Source organism: Poecilia reticulata, linkage group LG2 (assembly GCF_000633615.1).
Source record: "Poecilia reticulata strain Guanapo linkage group LG2, Guppy_female_1.0+MT, whole genome shotgun sequence".
In the NCBI taxonomy this organism is placed as follows: Eukaryota; Metazoa; Chordata; class Actinopteri; order Cyprinodontiformes; family Poeciliidae; genus Poecilia; species Poecilia reticulata.
Genome location: NC_024332.1, coordinates 6,562,716 through 6,585,077, shown reverse-complemented (window position 1 = coordinate 6,585,077; position 22,362 = coordinate 6,562,716). Strand labels below are relative to the sequence as shown.

General features: G+C 38.5%; 1 protein-coding gene across 3 annotated transcripts in view; it reads left to right on the top strand.

The window, feature by feature from the left end:
* Positions 1 to 2,811: 2,811 nt before the first annotated feature.
* Positions 2,812 to 22,362, top strand: part of xirp2a (xin actin binding repeat containing 2a) — a 62,815-nt gene continuing 43,264 nt past the window's right edge. For 2 of the 3 annotated variants that reach the window (XM_008425170.1, XM_008425161.1), the window contains exon 1: positions 21,494 to 21,605. Coding sequence is in view for 1 of the 3 variants with exons in the window: in XM_008425151.2 (XP_008423373.1) it covers positions 2,865 to 3,068 (204 nt within the window). In the remaining 2 variants the exon portion in view is untranslated. Of the gene's footprint in view, positions 3,069 to 21,493; positions 21,606 to 22,362 lie in introns of those variants that run through there. The other variant, XM_008425151.2, reaches the window with a different exon arrangement.

Genomic DNA, 22,362 nt, shown 5'->3' with positions numbered 1-22,362 from the left:
AAGATGCCACCAAAAACTATTATATTATCAAAAAACTAAATAAAAGTTAAGCCGATCATCTTGTACTGTTGAACAGCAGCAGTACAAAATTTTGGTTTATAAGACAAGTAACTTTACAAGACTCTGCAGTGCATTCTCATGAAATTCATGCTCGGTCAGACATGGTGAGAAATTCAAATAGGGACTGGAACATAACAAGAACCTACCGCTGTTCACCTAATAAAAGCGGTCTTAAATCTTTACAGCACCGTTTCTTGTCTTCTGGCATAAAATAACAGCTTGTCTGGACTCCGGTTTGCAGTTCTTTCTGTTGGCTCTCATGCCTAATTCATCCTGCACTTCACTTTGAACAATGTCCACCCGCTGCTTTCGCTAAACAGCAAATCGACATGCACATCACAGAAAACCTTTAGTATTCCGTCGGCTCAGGTCTTTGAGAGCCGGTTTTCTCTTTAAGCCTACCGTATTCGCTAGATGGAATATAAATAATTAGAGTAAAAAGAAATGACAGAAATAGGAAGAAAAAAAAACTGGCCTGAGTGGACATAATGTACATCTTCTTGGTATGTGAGTCACTGCAGTAAGGCGAGTGGCCTCGTTGGAAACAGGATCCAGCTGAAAGTGACACAAACTTGTGGCCCTCTCTGAATAATGCATCTTTGGCTGCTGTGAATGCAGTGATACGGTGTCCTCCAGCTTCTCCAAATTGCTATCAGAGGTATATATCATGACCACTCATTCCCTAAGATTGGATTTGGAAAGCTTCATCTTTCCATTCTTCCCCACCCTGTGAGAAACCATGTTACAAGATTTCTCCTGCTTTTGCCTTTCTTACTTGCACATTTGGCATGAATGTAGTTTTGAAATGATGATTTTTATTTATTAAAAGGAGGGAAAAATCTATTCGTTGAGAATATGACCATCATACTAAGAGGCAAACATGGTGGTGGCAGTATGATGCTTAATCATATGGTCAATTTGTAGTAAACCTCTGCTCTCTGAAAAGATAATGTCATCATGAAGTCTACAGCGTTAAAACACAAAATGAAGGTTTTAGTGACCTAAGACAGGATGTCCACGCTCTATAGTAATAGTTAATAAATTTTAATGTGTTCTGATGAGGCTCGTTAAAAGTACCTTTTGAAAATCATCCTTAAAAGAATTAATAAACTAAGCCCACTGTTCTGTATTAATTTTTTTTTATTGGTTTCTTGTAGTAATCTAATTTTAAATGTTATGTTTTTTATTAGCAGCAAGTGGGAAATCATCATAATTAACTGGAAAAAAAAATAGGCTTTCAAACATCCATCTGTGTGTAATTAATCTATATAATTAGTTTCACTTAGTGATAAAGTTCCAGAAATAAATGGGCTTTTCAGTAATATTCTAATTCATCGAGTTATGAATAACACTCCAATACGAAAGAATTCAAACAGTTCAGAATTCCTCTACAGAGATTAAAATGAGAGATTATGGAGAGGCTGCTATGGGGCTCAGGGGCAAATACTTTGGTTTGCTCTTTATTTCCCCTTCAATCATTTAAAACATTTTTTTTAATCTTAAATTGAAGTGTGAATTTGCCAGTTAGCAACTCCACTGGTTCCAACCGGTCTTATCCCTAAGGTATCTCCTGATTCCCCCCTTCCTCCCCCCCCCGTCTTCTTCCTCCTGTCAGTCTCTCGGTGCGCCTCACTCACCGAGCATTGTATTTAGACTCGCCCTGATTTGCACAGATTCACTCGTTGACCGTGACAGGATGAGACACCCTATCTCCGAGTCATGCAGGAAACCAAGTCGACGTGTTAATTTCTCACTTCTGGCCGAGCCCCCATTACGGGAAAACGCTGCGGGAAGAGCTGGAACGCCTGGAGGAAAACGGACAATCCCTGCTGCAGGCCAAACAGATTAAAGCTGTAGGGCCTCGCCTTGATTTGTTCAGAACTAAATCACTTTCCTGTTTAATAAGGAACGGGTGAGGAAGAAGTCACTTTCCTGGAATCCTGCTGAGATTGATACATGGTGCACGACTAATCTCACAGTTTCTACGTAAATGTAGAAGCTACTTTCTCTTTTCCTGGTGTTTTATTAAAACATCTTCTATAATTTGACTTTTGGTTCATTGCAACATTTATTTATCTCTGTAAGCTGAGCTGCCATCTACTGTATCTACCACAAAGCCGTATTACTAGTCAACTTTGCTCTTGTGCAACTTTGTTCTGGTAATACTTTTCAACCTTATTCTCAGATGACTTTATTTCCATAATGTTATGACTTACTCGTAATTTTAGTTTTTCTTACTACAGCCGTCGAACACGTTGCTAGGTTACAAGTTATTGAGAATTTGTTTTAATGAACTCAGCGTATTGAGTTCCACTTATTTCTGAAGGGGAAGGGAATTAATGTATGTATTTTATTTTTTTTTTATATTTTTTTATCAAAAATAACTTCAAAAACGCTGCAATTTTGTTTACCTTTTACATCGGTTACCCCTAAAAAGAAAAACTCCAGTGAACTAACTAAAGATGCCTAAATCTAAAATGGGCTTTTTCAGCTGGCCTGTCGTCACCGCTTCGGCCCGTTGCTCGTACCTCAACATGCTTTCCTAAACCCACATGTGAGCTTACATAGGCCTTCATGTGCGTGAGTAATTACAGGGCACAGGAGTAAAGGGGGGGGGAGAACTTCTTTTTTTTTTTCCTTTCTCCTCCTCCCTCCTACAACCTCTCGGAACGCCCGGTCAATCCCAAAGAAGCCTCTCGTATGGAGAAGGACTCCCTGCAACATCTGCCTTCTCCTCCTGCTTCACCTTACGCGGCAGCACTCTGCAGGGAAAAAGCGGCGAGGTGTCCAGTGTCCCTACAACAATGGAAATTCAATCAGGAAATGGAGAGGAGGTGGTGAGCGCGACCTCAGGCTTCGTTTCCTGCGCTCCCGCCGGGCCGCAGGTAGTGACATCAGACGAGCCGGCACTCAGGGAGGACCTGCAGGTGGCGAAGAGGGTGGAGAGGTTTGATATTCAGCTGGACAGCCTGAAGAGGATGTTCGAGAAGCCAGCCGCATCGACCACTGTAAGTCATTCCTCTCACATTTGGATTGAAACGTCCTTTATCTGGAAATCCTACATTTAGTAAGTCATGAGAGAGATAGAAAGTATAAACTTCTAGTCTGTTCAAGGCCACAAAAGTTCTTTTATACTCACATAGAAAATAAGACTGAAGACCATTGTTTCATTTGCTTCTTGTTCACACCAGCAGCTTTGATTTTTCTTCCAAAATCTTCTAAAATTAAACAGGAGGGAATGTCTCCTGTTCTGCTGAGAGGAGGCCTTCCTTCTCCTCTGTTTTTCCGTCCCTGCTGGTTTCTCCAGAAGGAAAATCTTAACTCTGCTGGAACCGAACTCGTTCCATTACAAGTCTCTGTTACCAAAATGTCCCAATTATCAGCCCAGACGACCTCCTTCTTTCTCCTCATGTGGTTGGAGCTCGTCTAGTGAAGATGTTTTGGAACCTTTTACCTCATCCTGCCCAAAGTCTCAGCATGAAAAAAAAAGTAATTCACAGGAAGCCGAGGAATTATGGGGAATGTAGTCAGGAGCAATTAGTAGTGGCAACTGGTGGCAGCGATCCACGGGGTTGCAGACATCCGACACCCGGTTATTTAAGACCTATTTATGGGCGCTTTATGGTTAAGCAGGTTTTCAAAAATAAACTTGTAATTGCAGTGCGGTCTGCCGTTGGAAGCTTCTGTATCAGAGCAGATACTGTGCCTTGTGAATTGACACCCCTAAAGCTTTTTTTAACGTTTCATCACGTCACAAAAACAGGCACCAATGTGTTTTATTGGGATTTTACATGGTAAAGGGGAAGCAAACGGATACAAAACATTGAGAAGTAGAGACGCATCAATCTGATATTAATATCTGTATCGGTCCTGATGTTGAAAAAATTCTAGATCACGTCTTTGTGACTGTGTCCGACCCATTAGCGTAGATTTGTTCAGTCTAATTCTATGCTGTGTGCTCTGAGCAATGTCATGCTTTGTCAGCATTTCCTCTAAATAATCAAAAATAATAATTTTTTTTTCAAATACATGTTAAAAAAATGTAAAGCAAATGAGATATACATATTTATTGCCTATATTTTGAACACTTATTGGAGTTTGAAATAAATGTAAGTATCATAGGTCATTAAAAGTTACTTTATTTAAAAAAAAAACAACACCGCCGGTCCTTTTCTTGGTGTTGTCCGTCATGAAGATACAGGTGGGGAAAAAACAAAACAATGCCAGACTGGAAGAATTCATATTTGTAGGAATATTTTTCAGTTTTTCAGTGAGAGTTGCAGAACTTTTATTTTATTTTACTGCCATACACAAAATTGAAATTATGTTACTCTCAGAATAATGGTGCAATAAGCAAATAAACATTAAATTCAAAATCAAAAAAGATATATAGTGCTAAACTAGTTTTTAAAGTATGAAGAGAACAAAGTGTACGCATAAGGTGATCCGTGACATTAGCATCGACATTAAAGTGCCATATATGGTAAAGTCTGCGTGGAGTGTTTGTGAAGTATGAATTATAGTCTCTGATTTATCATGACAGTGAAATGTGCAATAGGTTGATGCAGTGAAGGCAGACATACACAGTAATGCGGATTGAATGAGCGGATAGAGCTGAAAGTGATGGACGCAGATCCAGTTCTTGGTCAAGCTCGGTTCAGTTTTCAAATTTTGAGTCTCGGCTGCTGGTGGCTTACAGCTTCACACATTTATCTGCACCAGCGCGTTGTAATCAGACAATTAGGTCACCAGCGGAGCTTTGTGAAGCCTGACTTCCTGCTAAGGAGGTAAATTAGCCATATGGATTCAAGCACGTTGGAGCATCTAAGGATGTCAGCCGTGGAGGATGGGGGGGGAGGATGGAGACCCCTGAAATTCAGAGAAGCTGGCCACAGTTGATTGGAAGATGGATGGACCCATAATACAGAGGAATCCTGGAAGAAAATCTGCTAAGAGATATTCACATGTTTCAAATTTCTCTTTAGAGAATCAAGCAGAGTTGCATAGAAAGGCAGTGGCCAGGGTAATGTGCTTCTGGACACATGGCCAAAGACTCACATCCATCATGTAAACATGTTGAAACATCAATACCAAGCCACTACTGTTGGTCGGGACAGTAGCACATTTAGCTCCTGAGATCAAGGGGTTTTCTAAAATACTGTGGTTAATATTACTTTGGCCAAGATTAAATGATGGCTTCCTTTGAAGTTCAGGTTTTAAGACTAATATCGGCTGCATTGCACAATTAGAGCTTTGATATAGCTCTATTACAGATTATTTGGATCTGTACGCGAAGAAGAACATCGTCTACTAGCTATTTGGAGGCAATTTGGAGTTTGTTTATGGATAAACAATGGATAAGTTTGATCTAAATTCTACTTAAGTTGTTGTGTTTCTGTGAATAATCTCATCAAACCAAAAGTAAAGCCAGAGATCTGACCAACGAAGCATTTAAGAATCTGGTAAAAGCTGCTATAGATTAATGTTAATAAATAACCTCATTTGTCATTTTGCCTTATTACCAATTGTTGTTTCCAACTTAAAGTAACATGAAGTAATTTCCTACGTTCAGCTCAAGGGGCCTTGTCAGGAAATGTGGTTATACCACCCACAAAGGTTTCAGTCATAGTTCTTAAGAGTCAACTTGGCCCAAACAAGGGTCAGAACCATTTGGAAAAAGGGTGTAACACATTTCAGTTCAGTAAATTAAACTAAACAGTTATCCATTTATCTTAACAACTCATGAAACTACTGAAATACAAAGACGAAGAAACACCACAGAGGATGACTTTTTTTTTTACACCTAAGGTCAGTGTTTATGACTCAACAATAATAGACTGTGGGGAAATGACATCAATGGTTCCGAGGTAGAAAGCACTGCTGAGCAGAAAGAACACAAAGGTCTGCCTGACATTTTCCACAACACATTTTGAAGATCCACACATTTTTCCTCCATATTTGAGAAAAAAAAAAACATCTTTGGACTCAAAGAGACGAGTACCTCAAGTTTTTAGAGGTGCGCGTCCTGTTAGATGTGGAATAAAGCTAGCAACATTTCAGAAAAAATGACATAATACATGCAGCCAAATATAATGGTGGTCTGTGGTGAATTTGCTGTTTCAAGACCTGGGCAAGTTCACATGATGAGGGGGAATTAGTAATTCTGCTCTTTACCACAAATTCATGAACAAGAAGTTCTTAAGTTTCTGACCTTACCAGGGTTTCCCCTAGTGTACTATAAGCCTGGCGGGTCACCAGGCTTTACTTGTGCCCCCACTAGGCTTAGCATTGCTTATTTATTAAAGTTTTTCTAAATTGTTTGAGTTTTTAAGACTTTTTATTTGGTGTTCAGATAGTAATCTCCAATCTTTCAATAACACACAATTATCTAGTGATATTTTAAAATTTCCTGTCAACTTTGAACATTTTTAACCCAAAAACACGACGGGCCGCTGAATGAATGACTGCCGAGCGCTTCACTGGGCTTAGCAAGTTTTCTGAGGGAAACCTTGCGTATACTCAAGAACCTTTGACATTTTGAGTGGTTTACTTCAGGTCCAGGCTTAAATTTGTTTGAATGTTGTGATTTATTTAAAATTTTTTGAAAGAGCAGTCTGAATTATTAGCATTTGCATACCAAAAAAACACCACTTATCTATTTTTACATTATTATGTTTCAAAGTGTTAACGACCCAAAGGAGCTAAAATCATATTTCATTTTTTTTCTCTAGAAAATAAATAAATAACAAGCTGTCCTGCTGTCCAGAATGTCAGATGGCACTGCAACACATGCCTTACCCTGGCATTGTCATAAATGATTTATGTGCCTCATCTTTAAAAAAAAAAAGGTGCAGTTGGTGTCAGCAGAGCATATGGGCAGTTCCTCCATATTCCCAGAGAGAGAAGCGGACAGACACATTGCAGCCTTCTGGTTATAAAACCTGACCTTGTTTCCAGATAGTCTGTTTTGCAGAGCTTAACATTTGATGGGGCGCAGTATTTTTCCGTCTGTGCCCCATTCAGTTTATTTAAGCGGAGCAACAGGAACGGATGGCCGGCCGTAACAATGACTGATGGACTCCCAGGTGGCGGCACGACCGCAGCCAGGAATCCTCTCACTGAGAGGACCTGGGAGGAGACGGAGCGAGGTTCCAACAGCCTCTCCTGTGAAGAGATGCACTCCGCTCAACTTGTGTGCAGAGAACAGACTTTTTTGTCCTCCCTCGGCAGTCGACTTCTCCTCCAGGGACTCTGGTTTGTTTTTCTTTCCAGAATCTGTCCGACCTTCTGGTCAGGACTATACACATGAGGAAAATGCGTACATCAAGAATATTAAATCACATGCAAAGCAAGCTGATCAAAATTTTAATATTTTTGTGGTAGATGATTACACTGACACAAAAAATTAGTCACAATATTTGTGACATTTGGAGCAAGAATTTATAGCTAGTTTAGTTGTAGTACTAATATTACAGTTAATAGTATTAGCTAGCTAAGTTCTTGGCTAGTTAAGGAACTTATTTAGCTAGCTAAGGAACTAGAACACTAGATGAAGAACAGCACACCTTAGCTCTAGTTGTTACATTGATATAATGGATTTAAAGTTTCTTACTATTTCAGTAACATTTTCTTCCCTAGTTATGAACCAGTTGCTACTTTTTTGTTTTGTTTTAACATCTGAGGATAAACCAGATAAGCAAAAATAATAGATCTTTTAAAGACATTTAATTACTCTCACCATAGCTTTTTAAAGTTGTTTTCATCAACACACTAGGTTAAATCAATCTTTTATCTCATTATTAATTTGAATTACTTTGCCATTTTTATTTGTTTGCGATGTTTCTGCTTTGTCACATTGAAAGGAGTCACTTGAGGCATTTTCATCTGGTTTTCGTTTGAAGTTATTGCCGACTTTTAATTTGTTCAGCGACCTCCTTCAACTGCACTTTTTTTTTAAATATCCAGTTTGGTTCTGGGATTAGCAAAGTGGGGAGGAAATAATTAAAAAATTCAGATCCAAATCCAGAAAATCCATCTACTAGCTCCGTTCTACAGGCCAGTCATTCATGCTAAAGTGGCAGCTAGCTAACTGATACAAACATCCCACTTTGGACTTCAAGAACGTTGTTCTTTTATCACTTTTATCATGATGGTTAAACTGTGTTTAATACATCAATGAAGTCCAAGGTGGTTCAATTTTAAAAAATTTTTTAAATTGCAATAATTTAAAGAAATTCTTCTCCCAAACCAAAGATTACCATGAGGTATACTCAACAGTGAGTAACAAACCCTTTCTTTAAATTTTATGATAAATATGCAAATTCTTTTTAAATTATGCATTCTGATAGTAGTACATACATCAGATTGATTATTCAGTAGATATGGGACTAATAATTGTTAAGAGATTGACTTAATACTAAATAATACGAAAAAAAAATCCTTATACTTTAATAAAGCTTATGCAGCTTTATTAAAGTATATTATCTATTATTTTGCAATTGTTATTTTGCATTTAATTTATTTCTTTGCCTCCTAGCTGTTGATCAAATATATCCAGTTAACATGCCTGCAAACTGGTGCACTATTAGCAATTTTTTTATTTTCAATCAAGGTTTCATGTTGTAGTGGCGGCTGTTAGCCAGTGGATGGCACTGTAGCACAGATTGGCCTAACAGCTGATGGTGATTCAGGAAAACTGGTTTGTTTAAGATGCATGCGAAGGCAGATTATAGATATACCCCAATCAGGTCTGCATCACAGTGAAACAATTACTAATCACCTGTGTTAATTAGGATTATTTAGTTATTTATTTTTAAGCCCGAAGGAGTCTTAAAATTCTTCATCTGCAAACCTTTCTGGTTTTCCTAATTTGCATAATTGGTGAGACGTCTTATGCTGGCGCACTTGATAAATTTCAAACGCGGCATGAAAGAGTCTAAAAGGATTTCATATAATGGGATAATCTGAGTCACACCTGGGTAAGAGGATAACACACATGCTTGAAGACAGAGGTGGGGTCTCTCTTTCTTTTTTTTTTAGGAGCAGGTCTCGTGTTCTTTGGTTTCTGACTGACAGAGGCGTCTACATAAATTCAGACAGGTCTGGAATGCTCCCTCGGTTTATTTTCATAACATGAATCATCACTGCGACGACCTCACTCTCGTGCTATTTGAAAGGGTTGAAGAGACTTGGAGCTTTTATAATACGCTCTCAATGCACCGACTGTTTTTTCAAAAGCGGCATCTGATCCAAAAGGCGGCAAATGTTTAATGTCACCCTTTTTATTTTTTTCCAGCTTTTTAAAGCAAAGCACTTTTGATAGTCTGCCACATTTAATGACTTCGCCGTAAGTTGTTAAATGACAGGTTAAACGATGAAAAATCGGATCGCCCTCACTTTAAATGAAAAAAAAAAGTTGGATCAATATGCAGCAGCGTACCTAAACGAAGTCAATTAAATGTTAAATAACCTAAAAGCCGAAATGTGTCTGCAAGAAATTGATCCAGACTCGATGAGAACACCGCTGTCCTCATTAAAGTTCATTGAGCTCGTAAAAATTCCATTAACTCTTCCTTGTCGCCTCGGTTTCGCACATTCAAATCTGTTAATGGAGCTGGCAGCATTGCTTTTCGGCTGTGCAACTTGTTGCTCGTCTCCTTTTGATATGTGAACAGTTGTACTGTTATGTGGTTTGGCAGGAGGAGGCAGATCTGAAACTCCCTGCTTTATTTGAACTAAGCCTCATTTGCCTACACCCGCCGTGCAATTTGCTTAGGGCCACAAACGTATGCACTGCTGTCAGCGTTAAAATGGGCTCTTGTTTTCCGTGCGTACTGCGCTGGGTAGCATGTGCATATTCACTCCAATGTAAAATAATCCATTATTATAGCTGAATGCATTTCTCCGAGCCTTTTTCCGTATGCAGACTTTTTGTGTGACTCAGATGGTCTCTTCTCTAACACAGCTTGACACAAACAATAACAAGGCCATATGTGTTCGAGAATGAGCCAAAGACTTCAAGGCCTGCCGTTTCAATCATTCATTGTGGCGTTGTGTAACTACGAGGGCGCCAGGATGCCATTGATCATCTCTGCCAGTCGTCAATGCTTTAGAAATCTAAGTAGTGTTGTTGGAAATGAGGCGGAAGGCCATTCTTTTTGCACTGAGATGTGAAAACGTGAACATTGGCTCCAGTGTTGTGGATTGTACCAGCACTTTTTATTTATCTTCACTTGACTATTGCTAACAACGGCAAGATCAGGCTTGTGCTTGCAGTCCCTCCATAAGCCCCAGAGGCCCCGCCTCATGTACGATGCAGCAAAGCTCTCTGTTCTCCTGGACAAACCAAAACATACCATCATTTGATTAAATCCAACGGTTCCCAGCTGGAAAAGCCTGCGTGGCAGACCCCTCACCAGATGGATAGACATCATCAAGGAGCATCTGCAACAGTGGGGAATCAACATTGCCGCTAGAGCTGGGAGACGGAGCAACGGGGGAAAACCAAAAACGAAACCATGTTGCGCAAGAACCATAACTGTGAAAACCTGATGCTGTGTGACTGAAGGTGTTTTCACATTTGATAATCAGGTGGACTCGGTTCAATTGGGCACCAAAATAGCAACATTTGTTGAATCTTCAGCTGGTCTCACCGCATTGTGTTAAACTGTTCGAACCCTTTGAGCAACCTGCTTGTCTATGGTGGCGCAGCACCAAGAAACACTGAAGGAAATGACAAAACATCTGAAGAAAGGCAACAGTAGCTCAAATAGCTGTTTTTTAGAGTTAAGGTATACAGAAGGCTTTAGCTGTATAACATATTAAACCTTGTAAAAGTTGGGATCTGGCATTGGAAGACAACACCTGTTGGCTACCAACAATAAACCAATAGTTGGCATTGGTTTCTATGTGTTGGAATATAGAAATACCTGTTTTAGTAAAATGTCTAGTGCTGAAGATAAAAACTTGAACATGACACTGCATGAAAATGTGTTACAGTAAGAATCAAAATTAGATTCATGACGAATTTAGTATTTCTGTTGATACAAAACTAGTTCTAATCTTAATAACTGATTGTTTCATCCTTGGCGTTAACAGCTATCACCGAGCATTTGTGATAACCGTCATTGACTTTTTACAGAAACATTGGCCCGATCGTCTTTACAGAACTACTTTAATTCACACTACCACCACCATATTTGTTGTTCTCCTTGAGAAATGTGTGAATGTCATGGAGATTGTAACTGAAGCCATACATTCCAGATAGTTCTACTTTTAGTTTGGTTTACCAGAAGTTTTCTGGATCGTCAAGATGTTTTTTGGCAAATGAGTCAGGCCTTTTTTCCCTATGGACGCCAGTCTCCTTATCGTCAAATAATAAAATTCTGACTTTAATTGAGACAAATGAAGCTTGCAGTGCTCTAGATGTTGTTTTTGGTTCTCTTGTGACCTCCTGGATGAGTCGTTGATTACCTCTTACAGTAATTTTTGTATGACGGCCTCTCCTGTGATGGTTCCCCAATGTCCCAAGTTTGGGTTTGTGGCCTGCTAGAGTCCTACACCCTGAGAAAGGAACTTGTTACCGTTTCCAGACAGATAGACGTCAGCGAATTCAGATAAGAGCTTGTTCCTTGAATGTAATTGTACCAAATCCAACCAAAATACCGAATGAATTCTGTAATTGCATTTGGCATCCAGCTGAATGATCGCTGACAGAGTAATTATCTGATAGACGAGAATAGCATCGCCCTACCTGTAACTGGCATCATAACAGCCTATTAATGAGTCTAAGAGAGCGAAGGAAGGCAACGAGCAGCAGGTTCACTGAAGAGCAGGAGACACATTTTGGCTGTAATTATCATTCAGGAGAGTGTCAGAAAATTCATAAAAATTAGTTGGAAGAGATCTTTATTAATGAGTTTACAGCATCCCTGGAATAAAGAAACACTAGGTTTGTCTGCATGAGGCTCAGTTCACATTCAGTTCATTATACATTAATAGCAAGTTCGTTCACCTGTATCAGGTTGTGTTACACGCTCGCATAATTATAGACGTAAATCCCCTGAATATGACCGAGGCACGCGGAATGCTGGCTGATGTCAGCCCAGTGGCCGGGTGTATATTTGGAGGAGCTGAAAACAGAGCCGGAGGACGAGCTACTTTAGAGCAGCCGTGTAAAAATAGTAGTGCCTGGTGATGCTCAATGGACATTTAGAGCGAAGGGAGCCTGATGAAAGAGACTGAAATGTGATTTATATTCAACGAGCATGAGACCAAATTGTGGAAGAGAGTTCAGAAAGAGAGACGGGCAAGATGGTAATGAAGATGAAGATAGATAGGGAAGCGATTCAGAGTGAACAAGTGGGGGACCAACGTGAAATACGTGAAAAACGAGTTCATGTTTTAATAGGTGAGTCGGGTCAGAAATGTGATTAGCAAATTACACCCCATACTTCAGTAATAATTAGCTTTACGAAGCGCTTCCACGGCCGCAGAGTTCTGCCTCTAATGTTTTCTTTTTGGGCGTGAGCGAATGTGTGTCAGGTCTCGGCCTGAATTAAGGAGGCCAATAATGGAGGGAGGAAAGCCCAGGGTGCAGCGCGAGGAACCGTGCTGTACGCAAGGACTAAATATGAACACGAGAGCAAGATAAAGTAGGATGTCGTTTTTATCAGGGGATTTCCCTCTGTGCCAGGCAAATGAAGAAGAGCCCGGTCGAAATTCACGAGAGCAAAGAATGACGAGCTGAGATTTAAGCGTGGAGTCACTGTGTTTTGTACAAAGTGAACACAGCGAGCTATGTCAACAGAGGCCCTCTCTTGCAGAGATGAATTATTGAATACACTACATTTTTAAACATGTTTAAAGCACGCTCATCCGAATCCTTGAATTCAAGTGATCTAATAACTTCTTTGGCCACAGGTGTGTAAAATCCAGCACCAAGGCATAAGGAGACACAGCATCTTTGAAAGAGCGGGTCACTCTCAGCCTCTCTGGGGATTTCAGAGTGGTGCCATAATAGGATGTGCGAGGAGTCCAGCTGTAAAATTTCTGCACCACTAAATGTTAGTGGTATTACAACAGAATCGAGGCAATAGGTAGTGACTGCAACTCAGCTACATAAAATCACAGCAGCCACTGAGGCACATGGTCTGTTTTTATGACTGAGTCGCTGTATCAGAGCCTTACATCACCAGCTGCAATGAAAAACGTCATCTCTGGCAGTAAGACGGATGGAGACTAGGTCTGGCAGGTCTGAGCCATGATCGGGTAGATATTTTCCAGGTGTTAGACCTGGCCCTCTACTTCCAGTAAAAAGAATCACATACCAAGACATTTTCAAAGGTTTCCTGTTTGGTTGATGTTCCAACATAGGTGAATTCTCGACCCAAATATGCTTTTTTTTAAAAAAAAACAAAATGATACCTATATCTGGCTTTTTTGTCACAGTCTAAACGGCCCAATTGCGATCTTTTTACCCCCTAAAAAGGTTCCATATGTGGTACTAACTTGGATTCTATTGTTTTCAAAGAGTCATGTCATATTTTATACAACTTTTTGTCATTGACCTCAGACATGCCTGATCATAATTCTACTCCAGACATAATCAACCAGGACGTAAACAATGGCTGAAAGTTATAATTATGAACTTAATAAAAAAAAATTTTTCACTGAAGTGTGTCACATCACAATCAAACCAGTCTTGGCTCTGACTACACATCCAAACACACTTTCTTACAGAAACTGTAAGGAAATCCACAAAAAAGTCTTTTTATAAGCTTCCTTTGTTACCTCAACTCTACAGAACACTATTGGGATAAGTTAGGGTGGAGAAACTGGGCTTCCTCTTCCAACATCAGCGTCTGACCTCACAAATATACTTCTGGAAGAATGGTGAAAAATTTTAAAAATAGTTTAAACCGTTACAGCCCTGATGCACTGGAGCTCAATGAATGAATACTTTTGGAAATGTGTATTAGTCTTCTTCACATCTCCGTAAATATTTTATGACTAGTAAACTTGTACTAAAATATTCAGCATTTTAACAAAAAGACAAGTAGTGCCTTGCAAACGTAAAGCAGAATCTGTTAGTACAACAACAAGAGGAATATCTCAATACATTTTAACCGCAAATGTAAATAAAATATTTTCAATTTGTGTCTAATTTTAGTTGTCAGAACAGAGCGTCTCATTGCTTCATTAGCTCTTACAGTGGAATACAGAATGAAACTGAAGCTGTCAAAATGGCCAAGCACAACAACAAGTAACCAAAAAATGCTTCAATTTTCCGCTTTAGTGCAGCGCTTCATTTCACGTCAAGCGTGCTGTTTGTCAAATTGTTTACTAGAAATTCACCTGAAGGTGTGTTGGCAAGATTTCTTCCTGGGCAGTCATGGAAATCCTGGAGAACTCGAGCTAATTATACATTCTTGCTGCCAGAGACGCAAAGTAAACACATTCGGTTGGTTGTGTATAATTTTTTTTTCTTTTTTCTTTTTTTTTACAAAAAATCTTATGTCATGTTTGGTTATCTCGCAGTATTTCCGACTCATTCCGGTGTTAATTTACATTCAACATTTTGGATGTAACAAATGTTTAGCTGCTGTTTCTGATGTAAACACATTTGGCAGAAATCTAATAGTAATTTGCTCATAGTATTGTGTTAAACTGCTGAACACCTCCAGCCTGCCTCAGTGAACCATTAATATTTATGCTGGTTTGAAGCTGCGGGTACACACAGCGAGCTTCTGCCATTCAGCTTTCAAATTCGAAGTCCCCGGGCATCTATCGGGCTTTGAATTATCTACTGCTAACAAGACGTGGGTCCGATTTGTCACTCGCAAGTGGTCCCGGTTGTGGTGACTAAATATTCCCATTGTGTCCCAGAGCAAGGCACTTTCAGCTCTGGAAGTGCCTTGTTCAGTGTATCTGTTTGAAATTTTAGTTGTCTGATGCAAATTCTGTTTTTGAAGGATTTTCTGTCACCAATCCAAAAATAAAATCACTTACAGTCTAATTTGTCCAAACCCAACTCTTACTGTGCGCGTGTTTTTTTGTTTACACAGTAAAGGTCGCTTTTTAATACTCTTTTATTACATTTTTCATCGACATAGCTTTCCTGGCTGTGGCGTTTTAAATGACTGAATGGGAACATATTTTACCATCAGAACTCTTATCCAACATGTCTGGATTTTTTTTTTTTGTGAGTTCCAGTTTTCCAAAGAATCTTTCATACTCCTTGAACTTTCATTTTTGCCACATTACAAATTCGATGTATTTTACTGAGATTGTGTGTTTAATTATCACAAAGTGCTACCCCATGGTCAAATAAAAGGAATGGAATGTTTTCTTTAAAATATTATTACAAATTAAGTCTCTTTTTTTTACTTAAACTTTTGACTTAAAACTATAAATATATTTCTAATCATGTCAGCTCCAAATAAAAATACTTAGCTGGATTCAGCATTATCTGAAATATTTATATAAATTAAAGATTAAGCTAAATATAATATCTGTCTAAATATTTTTACTTAATTATTATGTTTCCAAACTAAATTTGGAACTAAATATTTAGGTATAACAATATTAACCTGAATTAAGCATTAATCTAAATAAAATTTGTACCTTATTATTTATCTACATTAAATATTAATCCAAATATTTATTTATATACAAAGCTAAATGTGTTATATGACTATCAATATTAAATATCCATATAAAATATGAATGTCAATATTTAGTGAAATATTAGACATGTTGTAAACTTATTAGGCCGACTTATGCCCACACAGTGTTTGATATTTACATATTTGTGCAGCATTGCACATCGTTAATCAGCTTTACTGTAGAAGCCTCTTTGAAATGAAATACAGTGAGAACGTCCACTCTTTGTGACTGTAACGTTATGGAATATGAAGAAGTACAAATTAAATTGCTATTTTTTATTTTTTTTTTGTAAGAACTTGTCAAATGTCGCTCCCGGTTTCAGTGTTACGAGACACTGAAATTTTTTGAAAGATGAATCTTATGACTCTTATAAATAACACTTGCCTGTCAATGTGATGGATTATATTGAGGCCTGTTATAATGAGAAAGCTTTATCTACTGTGGAGGTAGAGCCCAAAGACTCACTCCTGCCGTTATTGGCGCCTTGAAGTCAGCGACAGGGTAGTATTTATAGGGAAAACAGGAAATGGGTGCAAGCGGCTGCTGAAATGAAAAATACTATAGATTGATTTCTGTCTCCCGCAACAGATTCAGTGCTCGTCTCTGCAATATTTTCAGCAACGCGTAACGTTGTAAGTAGGCCTGTAACGATAACAAACTTTGCTGGACGATTGTCTAAAAAATTTTTGCGATAAACGATAATATTGTTTCAAGACCTTTTGACACTGATTTAATGGAAATGACGTAATAATGTACGCGATTTCCTGCCATAGATAGATACACYTTATTTYCWAAAGAACACATCACACTGGAACTGATAAACTAAATAAACAAAACAACCAAAAACAAAAATAAAATGGATTCTCAGTCTCCATTAACAAAAAACGTACTTGAATAAAAACTAAACAACATAAAGCCAAAGTGGAAATAAACACTGCATTCAACAAAAAGAGTGCAGATTATGAAGTCTGTATACTACAATATTGCCCATCAGTAATCACTAGATTTAAATAGAGAAGATGGGCACATCCGACTACCTAATGCAGTAGTTCACGCTACACGATTTTTTGCCCCTATTTTCTCCTTAAGACAATCTTAGATTGTTGGCCGATCTAAGATTGTCCTGGTGATTTCGTAACCGATCATCCTGTAGTGTGATTTAGGTCGTCGTGGCCGCTCCGATCTAAATCAGGGGTTTTCCCCGACCGGGAGCGTTAACACTGAATGTGACAGGTAGCCAATCAGAAAGCACTGCCGAAGGAATTCTCCTCCACGCTTTCTGAGGGGAAATTATGGAGGGGAATCCTAAAACAGCTGACACGGCGCAACCCGAAGTCCATCGGACATCGGAGATGATATGTGGAAACAACATTAATATTTATTCAACATTTCGTGCAAAGAATATAGAAATGACAAGGAGAGGAGTTGGAGCCAAATTGCTACCGCAGTTGATAAACCCGGTAAGTTTTCAGCTGCTCTTCGTTAACGTGACATAAATAGGTTATAATGATTTTCATTCAGTCAGGACTTTATGCTGACTCTATAGCCACATGCATCACAGGTAGATTCTAGTAAAGCATTGATTATTGCCTGATTTAAAATTAGTTAACTGGACTTGTAGCCATTATTTTGTGCCCATGTGGCTGGACATCACACAGCATGATCGAACCCGATTGAATCGTTATACCTAGGGTTTCTGTAGGCTAGTGTGTGGTCTGTCAGGTTTAGAAAATGGACCGACAACTTGTGTAGTGTAAGCTGGACATTACACTAAGGAAATGGGAAGGGAGGGTCAATGGAGAGCACCGGAGCTGAGCCTATTTCATTTAGTGTCATAAACAGAAAGAAAAAAACGGCAGGAAGAGACGATAAAGCCGATAATTAAAATGAGGTCGATAGGTTTAATTTATCGTGCGATTAATTGATTTATCATTTATTGTGACAGGCCTACTTATAAGGCTATGTTGTTAAGTACAGTCTGTGCCCAACTACTGTTTGGTTTTAGGAAAGGGTGAAATCTTTCATATAGATGCTGAAACGTTTTACTAAATCTACTACACCACAGCTTTTGTTGCTGGGATACATAATTTAACCAGATCCTGTCAGTTTTTGTAAAACGTGGGCCTCATTATTTTCAAACAGCAACGTCTGAACTGAGGTTAGATTTAGACAACATGTAGAAGTCACTCAGACGCAAAATGTATGTTTTGCACTTATTCTCTCTGTTTTTTGAACAAAATTTCGGTTTAGCAATTTTTGAAACTTACTATAACTTGCATTGTCTCACCCTCAAAGGACGAAAGAGAAAACTTCAGATTGTGAACCTAAAGTTGCTAACTTTAGTAAAAAAAAAAAAAAGGTTATGGTATTTGTTTGACATGATCCTGTTATTTGACCCAATAGTTATTGTTGATGTTTACACATTAAATAAGCACTACCATGTACACTGCTGGGCCCTCCCATTGTGCCGGTTGTCGAGCTCACGCAGTGGAGAGTAGCAAACGTCCCCAAGTTCAAGTATCTAAAGTATGTTTTGGTTTGTTGTTGTGTTGCAGGGAGCAGTTCTGCCTTAGATTAATTTTTTTCAAAGACTGTCTCAGAATACATGACTGATGAGTTTTTGGAGACTTCTTTCAGCATCTTGCAGTCTGCATTCAGGGTGAATTTTGACAGCAGTTGGTATTCTTCACTAGATTTTATTATATTTCACAAAAACACAACCTAAATTAATTTCTGTGATTGTATTTGGTAAATGTATTGACAGAATCAAATATTGTACTCATTTTCTTTTTGCATTTTCTGCTCTTCTATCTCCCATTCCATGTTAATTCACAAAGCAGCTACTACATCCATTGTTCAGTGGAAGGTCATTCAAGATTCTCATCGACTCCTCCTTCCTGTGTCTTCTTGTGCTCAGACTCTGTGCTATAAAGTCTCCCTTAGATAATCTAAAAAGTCGTTTAAAAGCAATTCATTATGCTTTCAAACTTCTGATTTTGACAAAGTCGAGGAACAGTGTGAACTGCCCACGTCAAGATTTCAGGCAGTCCTGGCCACAATAGAAGCACGGTCCAGAAACAGAGTGGGAGGGAAGAAAAAAAAGACTAGTGTGGAAAAGTAACTGCTGGCTTTTTGTTGTAGGAATACAAAACAGGGTGAGAACAGAGAGAGATGGCTTTAGAAGGCTTTATCTCCTCCAAAGCCAAATCAAGACTGAAAGGATTACCTCCAAAGCAAACAGGCAAACACAGTCAAAAGTGTCGCATTCTGATAGACTTGACAAGGCCGCGGAAATATGACAAACAAATCACAAGTTTAACAATTTAAATGTCTGTATATGAGCGAAGAATACATTTGTGTAAATTACTGGTCTGGTCATTGCAACTTCTGCCTCAGTTTCCTCTCAGGCAGTTTTGTGACATAATAAACTCGTGTGATGTGTTTTCATCCCATCCCCTGCTGGTTGCGCTGAATGCATGATGCAACATTTAGTCAAGACTTTTCCTTCGGCAGTATTTGTGGCTCTGTTCTGTCAACATTCTCCTCCCCAGTGTCTGGCTTGATGTGAAGCATTTTATTCATCTTTCGTTCTTAACCTTGCGGGTGCGAGAACCGACGTGAAAGTCAAGACTGAGCCACACTTGGAGTATGGGTGCTTATACTTTTAATGTTTGGCAGTGAAGTGCTTGGTTTTTGTAGGAATTCATAAACATCCGAAACTTCACCTTGGGCTTAAGCTCACAAATTGACAACTGAACATTGCCCTTTAGCTTAACCTAGCCTAGCAAGTTGTTCATATCTGGAAGCAGCAAAGCACACCCAGACCATTATGTGTAGACAGTTAGCATGTAGAAAGCTGTTAGTGTGTAGAAAGTTGCAAGCATGTACACTGGTAGCGTTTGGCGTGCAGACAGTTGTTACTGAGTAGAAAGCTGTTAGCAGGTAAAAAGTTGTTAGCGTGTAGAAAGTTGTAATGTTTAGACAGTTAGCATTTAGACAGTACCATTTAGAGAGCTGGTAGCATGTATAGCCTACATGCTAAGAACTGTCTACATATTTTTATGTAGACAGTTGATTTTTAATTTTAAAAAAATTGTTCTCATTAAAGGACACAAGTGAACATATTTAAATTGTTGGAGTAATTGTGATCCATCAACTGCTGAAATTAAACCGACCAACCTCTCAGTGAATCTTATTAGATCCTCTTTTTTTTGTGTGCAAATCAGCGCCCCTCTGCAGTGGCAGTGCCTTTCAGTGTGATAATTACCTCACATAATCACCCACGGCCCTCCACAGCCACACATGAATTCATTCACCCATCTATTTATTCACAGCCTAGAGGTCGAGACAGAAACCAGCGTCTCCAGCCAACTGCAACCTCTGGAGGCTCAAACCAAATCAGAGGCTGGAGGATACTCGAAACAAGGAAGCAGTAAATGTTGATAAATCCTTCCCCTGTGAAAACCAACAGCACGAGTGCAAGATTTACAACTGGCTATTACTTTTGTTTAGAAAATATGGCTGGGAGTTTTTGGACAAGCTTTGCATTATTATAAAAGCAATAAATGAAACAGAAGACATTGAGGAAGTAGATAAAACAGTAAAGTGGACATGAGGAAGAGGTTGAGGTTGTTTGAAAGGGCGTGGAAGCGTGAAACTTTAGCACACGGAAAATCTGGTTTTGTTTTTCACTGCTATAAATAATAATGATAAAGAAAAGGAGGAACTGTAGAGAAAATGTGGCACATGATCTGTGTTGGGAGGAGGTGAGAATGGGCTGATGGGTCAGCAAGATATAAAACCGAAGGAACGAGGATGAAAACTAACCATGACGTCAATATTAACCATGGATTCGCTATTACCAATAAATAAATGCTCTGAAATATTGCCTGTTTGCTCTGATCTAATGCATTTAAGTTAAATTTTCTTTTTCCAAATCAAAAAATTTGAAGTAAAACACCAATTGGAATGTCGAAGGTTCCTCTTCAGCTGTAATAAACTGTCCCTCGCGAACAAGACGAGATGCTATAGTTTCATTTTTTTGAAAACCTGATAATATTGTTCTCTTATTCTGTGATGGTTCTTTTGCAATATCGTTACTTGGTTCTGCAAAGAAAACCAGCCCATTTCCACACTGATTCCTGATGATGGAGGCTTTCAGGATCAGGACAGATGGCTGTTATTAACTCAAGTACAGGAAGTGGACAAGTGTATATAGTAGATGAGGGCCAAAATCTAGACTGTCTAAAGGCAATAATGTGGAGAGCAGATTTTTGTTTTTGCTCCCTTCTCGTCTGCATACAGTTTCACGTGAATTTGGCTGCTATTGGATGGTTTTGTTGTGAATTTGTTTTTCCAAAGCCTCGTTTTCTCGGGCTTGTTAAGCTCCTGCAGAGCCTCGGAGAACATTAAAGACATTATAAAACTGTTTTCAAAGGCCAATTAGCAGTTCCTGGGACTTGGTGGAGTGACCCTTCTTGTGTTAAAAAGCTTTCATTCTTGACAAGCTACTTGGTTTTCTCACATATTCCTTCCCTTTAGCGCAGAGGCACTTTGAATTATTTCTTAATTATCTTGGGTTGCTTTATGGGCACACAGTTTCAGACCTAATTAGCTATATAAAAACTGGGAAATTTAAAGCATACGTTACTTCAGTTTTTCTTAGATTAATCAACTAGTCAAGTAATTTTAAAAAATAACATTCTAATTAGGAACTTCTTTATTATTTTTTACAGTTTATATATATATATATATATATATACTTTAACTGTTAAGGAATAATTCAAACCGTAACTTTTGTGTTATTTTTAGAGAAAGTTCAGACAGTTGGGATTATGAACATAAAGTGATGCAGCTGCAACAAGTCTAACAAGATTGACGTAAGTCCAACTGCGCATTGTTTTTTGTTTTTTTTAAATATCTCTGTAATTTGGAATTGTTTTTTTACGGTCACTTAAATGGAAGCTGTTTCCTTTTTTTTTCCACCACTGTCTTATGTTTTCATTGATTGTCTAAGAAGAAGAATCAATACGAACTGATTTTAAAACAAGCATTTTATGATAGTTAGTGCTGGGCTCTCAAAAGGGCTAGCATCTGTGGCTAACTGTTAGCAACAAAGCTCTAGCGACAACAAAGCTGAAGACACATTTATTTAGAATTGCTTTTAGTACATTGTAGTATTTTGTCATGTTTATGTTTTGATTAATATTTCATTGTGTTTTAGTTGTTTTCCTCATTTTTATCCCTGGACTAAAACGACTAAAACAATATGCAGTACTTACTGTTGTAAAGTGCTATATAAATAAAATTAGATTGATTGATTTCATTGACCAAATACATACAGTGGGGCAAAAAAGTATTTAGTCAGCCACCAATTGTGCAAGTTCTCCCACTTAAAAAGATGATAGAGGCCTGTAATTTTCATCATAGATGTACCTCAACTATGAGAGACAAAAGGAGAAAAAAAAATCCAGAAAATCCCATTTTCTGATTTTTAAAGAATTTATTTGCAAAATATGGTGGAAAATAAGTATTTGGTCAATAACAAAAGTTAATCTCAATACTTTGCTATATACCCTTTGTTGGCAATGACGGAGATCAAACGTTTTCTGTAAGTCTTCACAAGGTTCTCACACA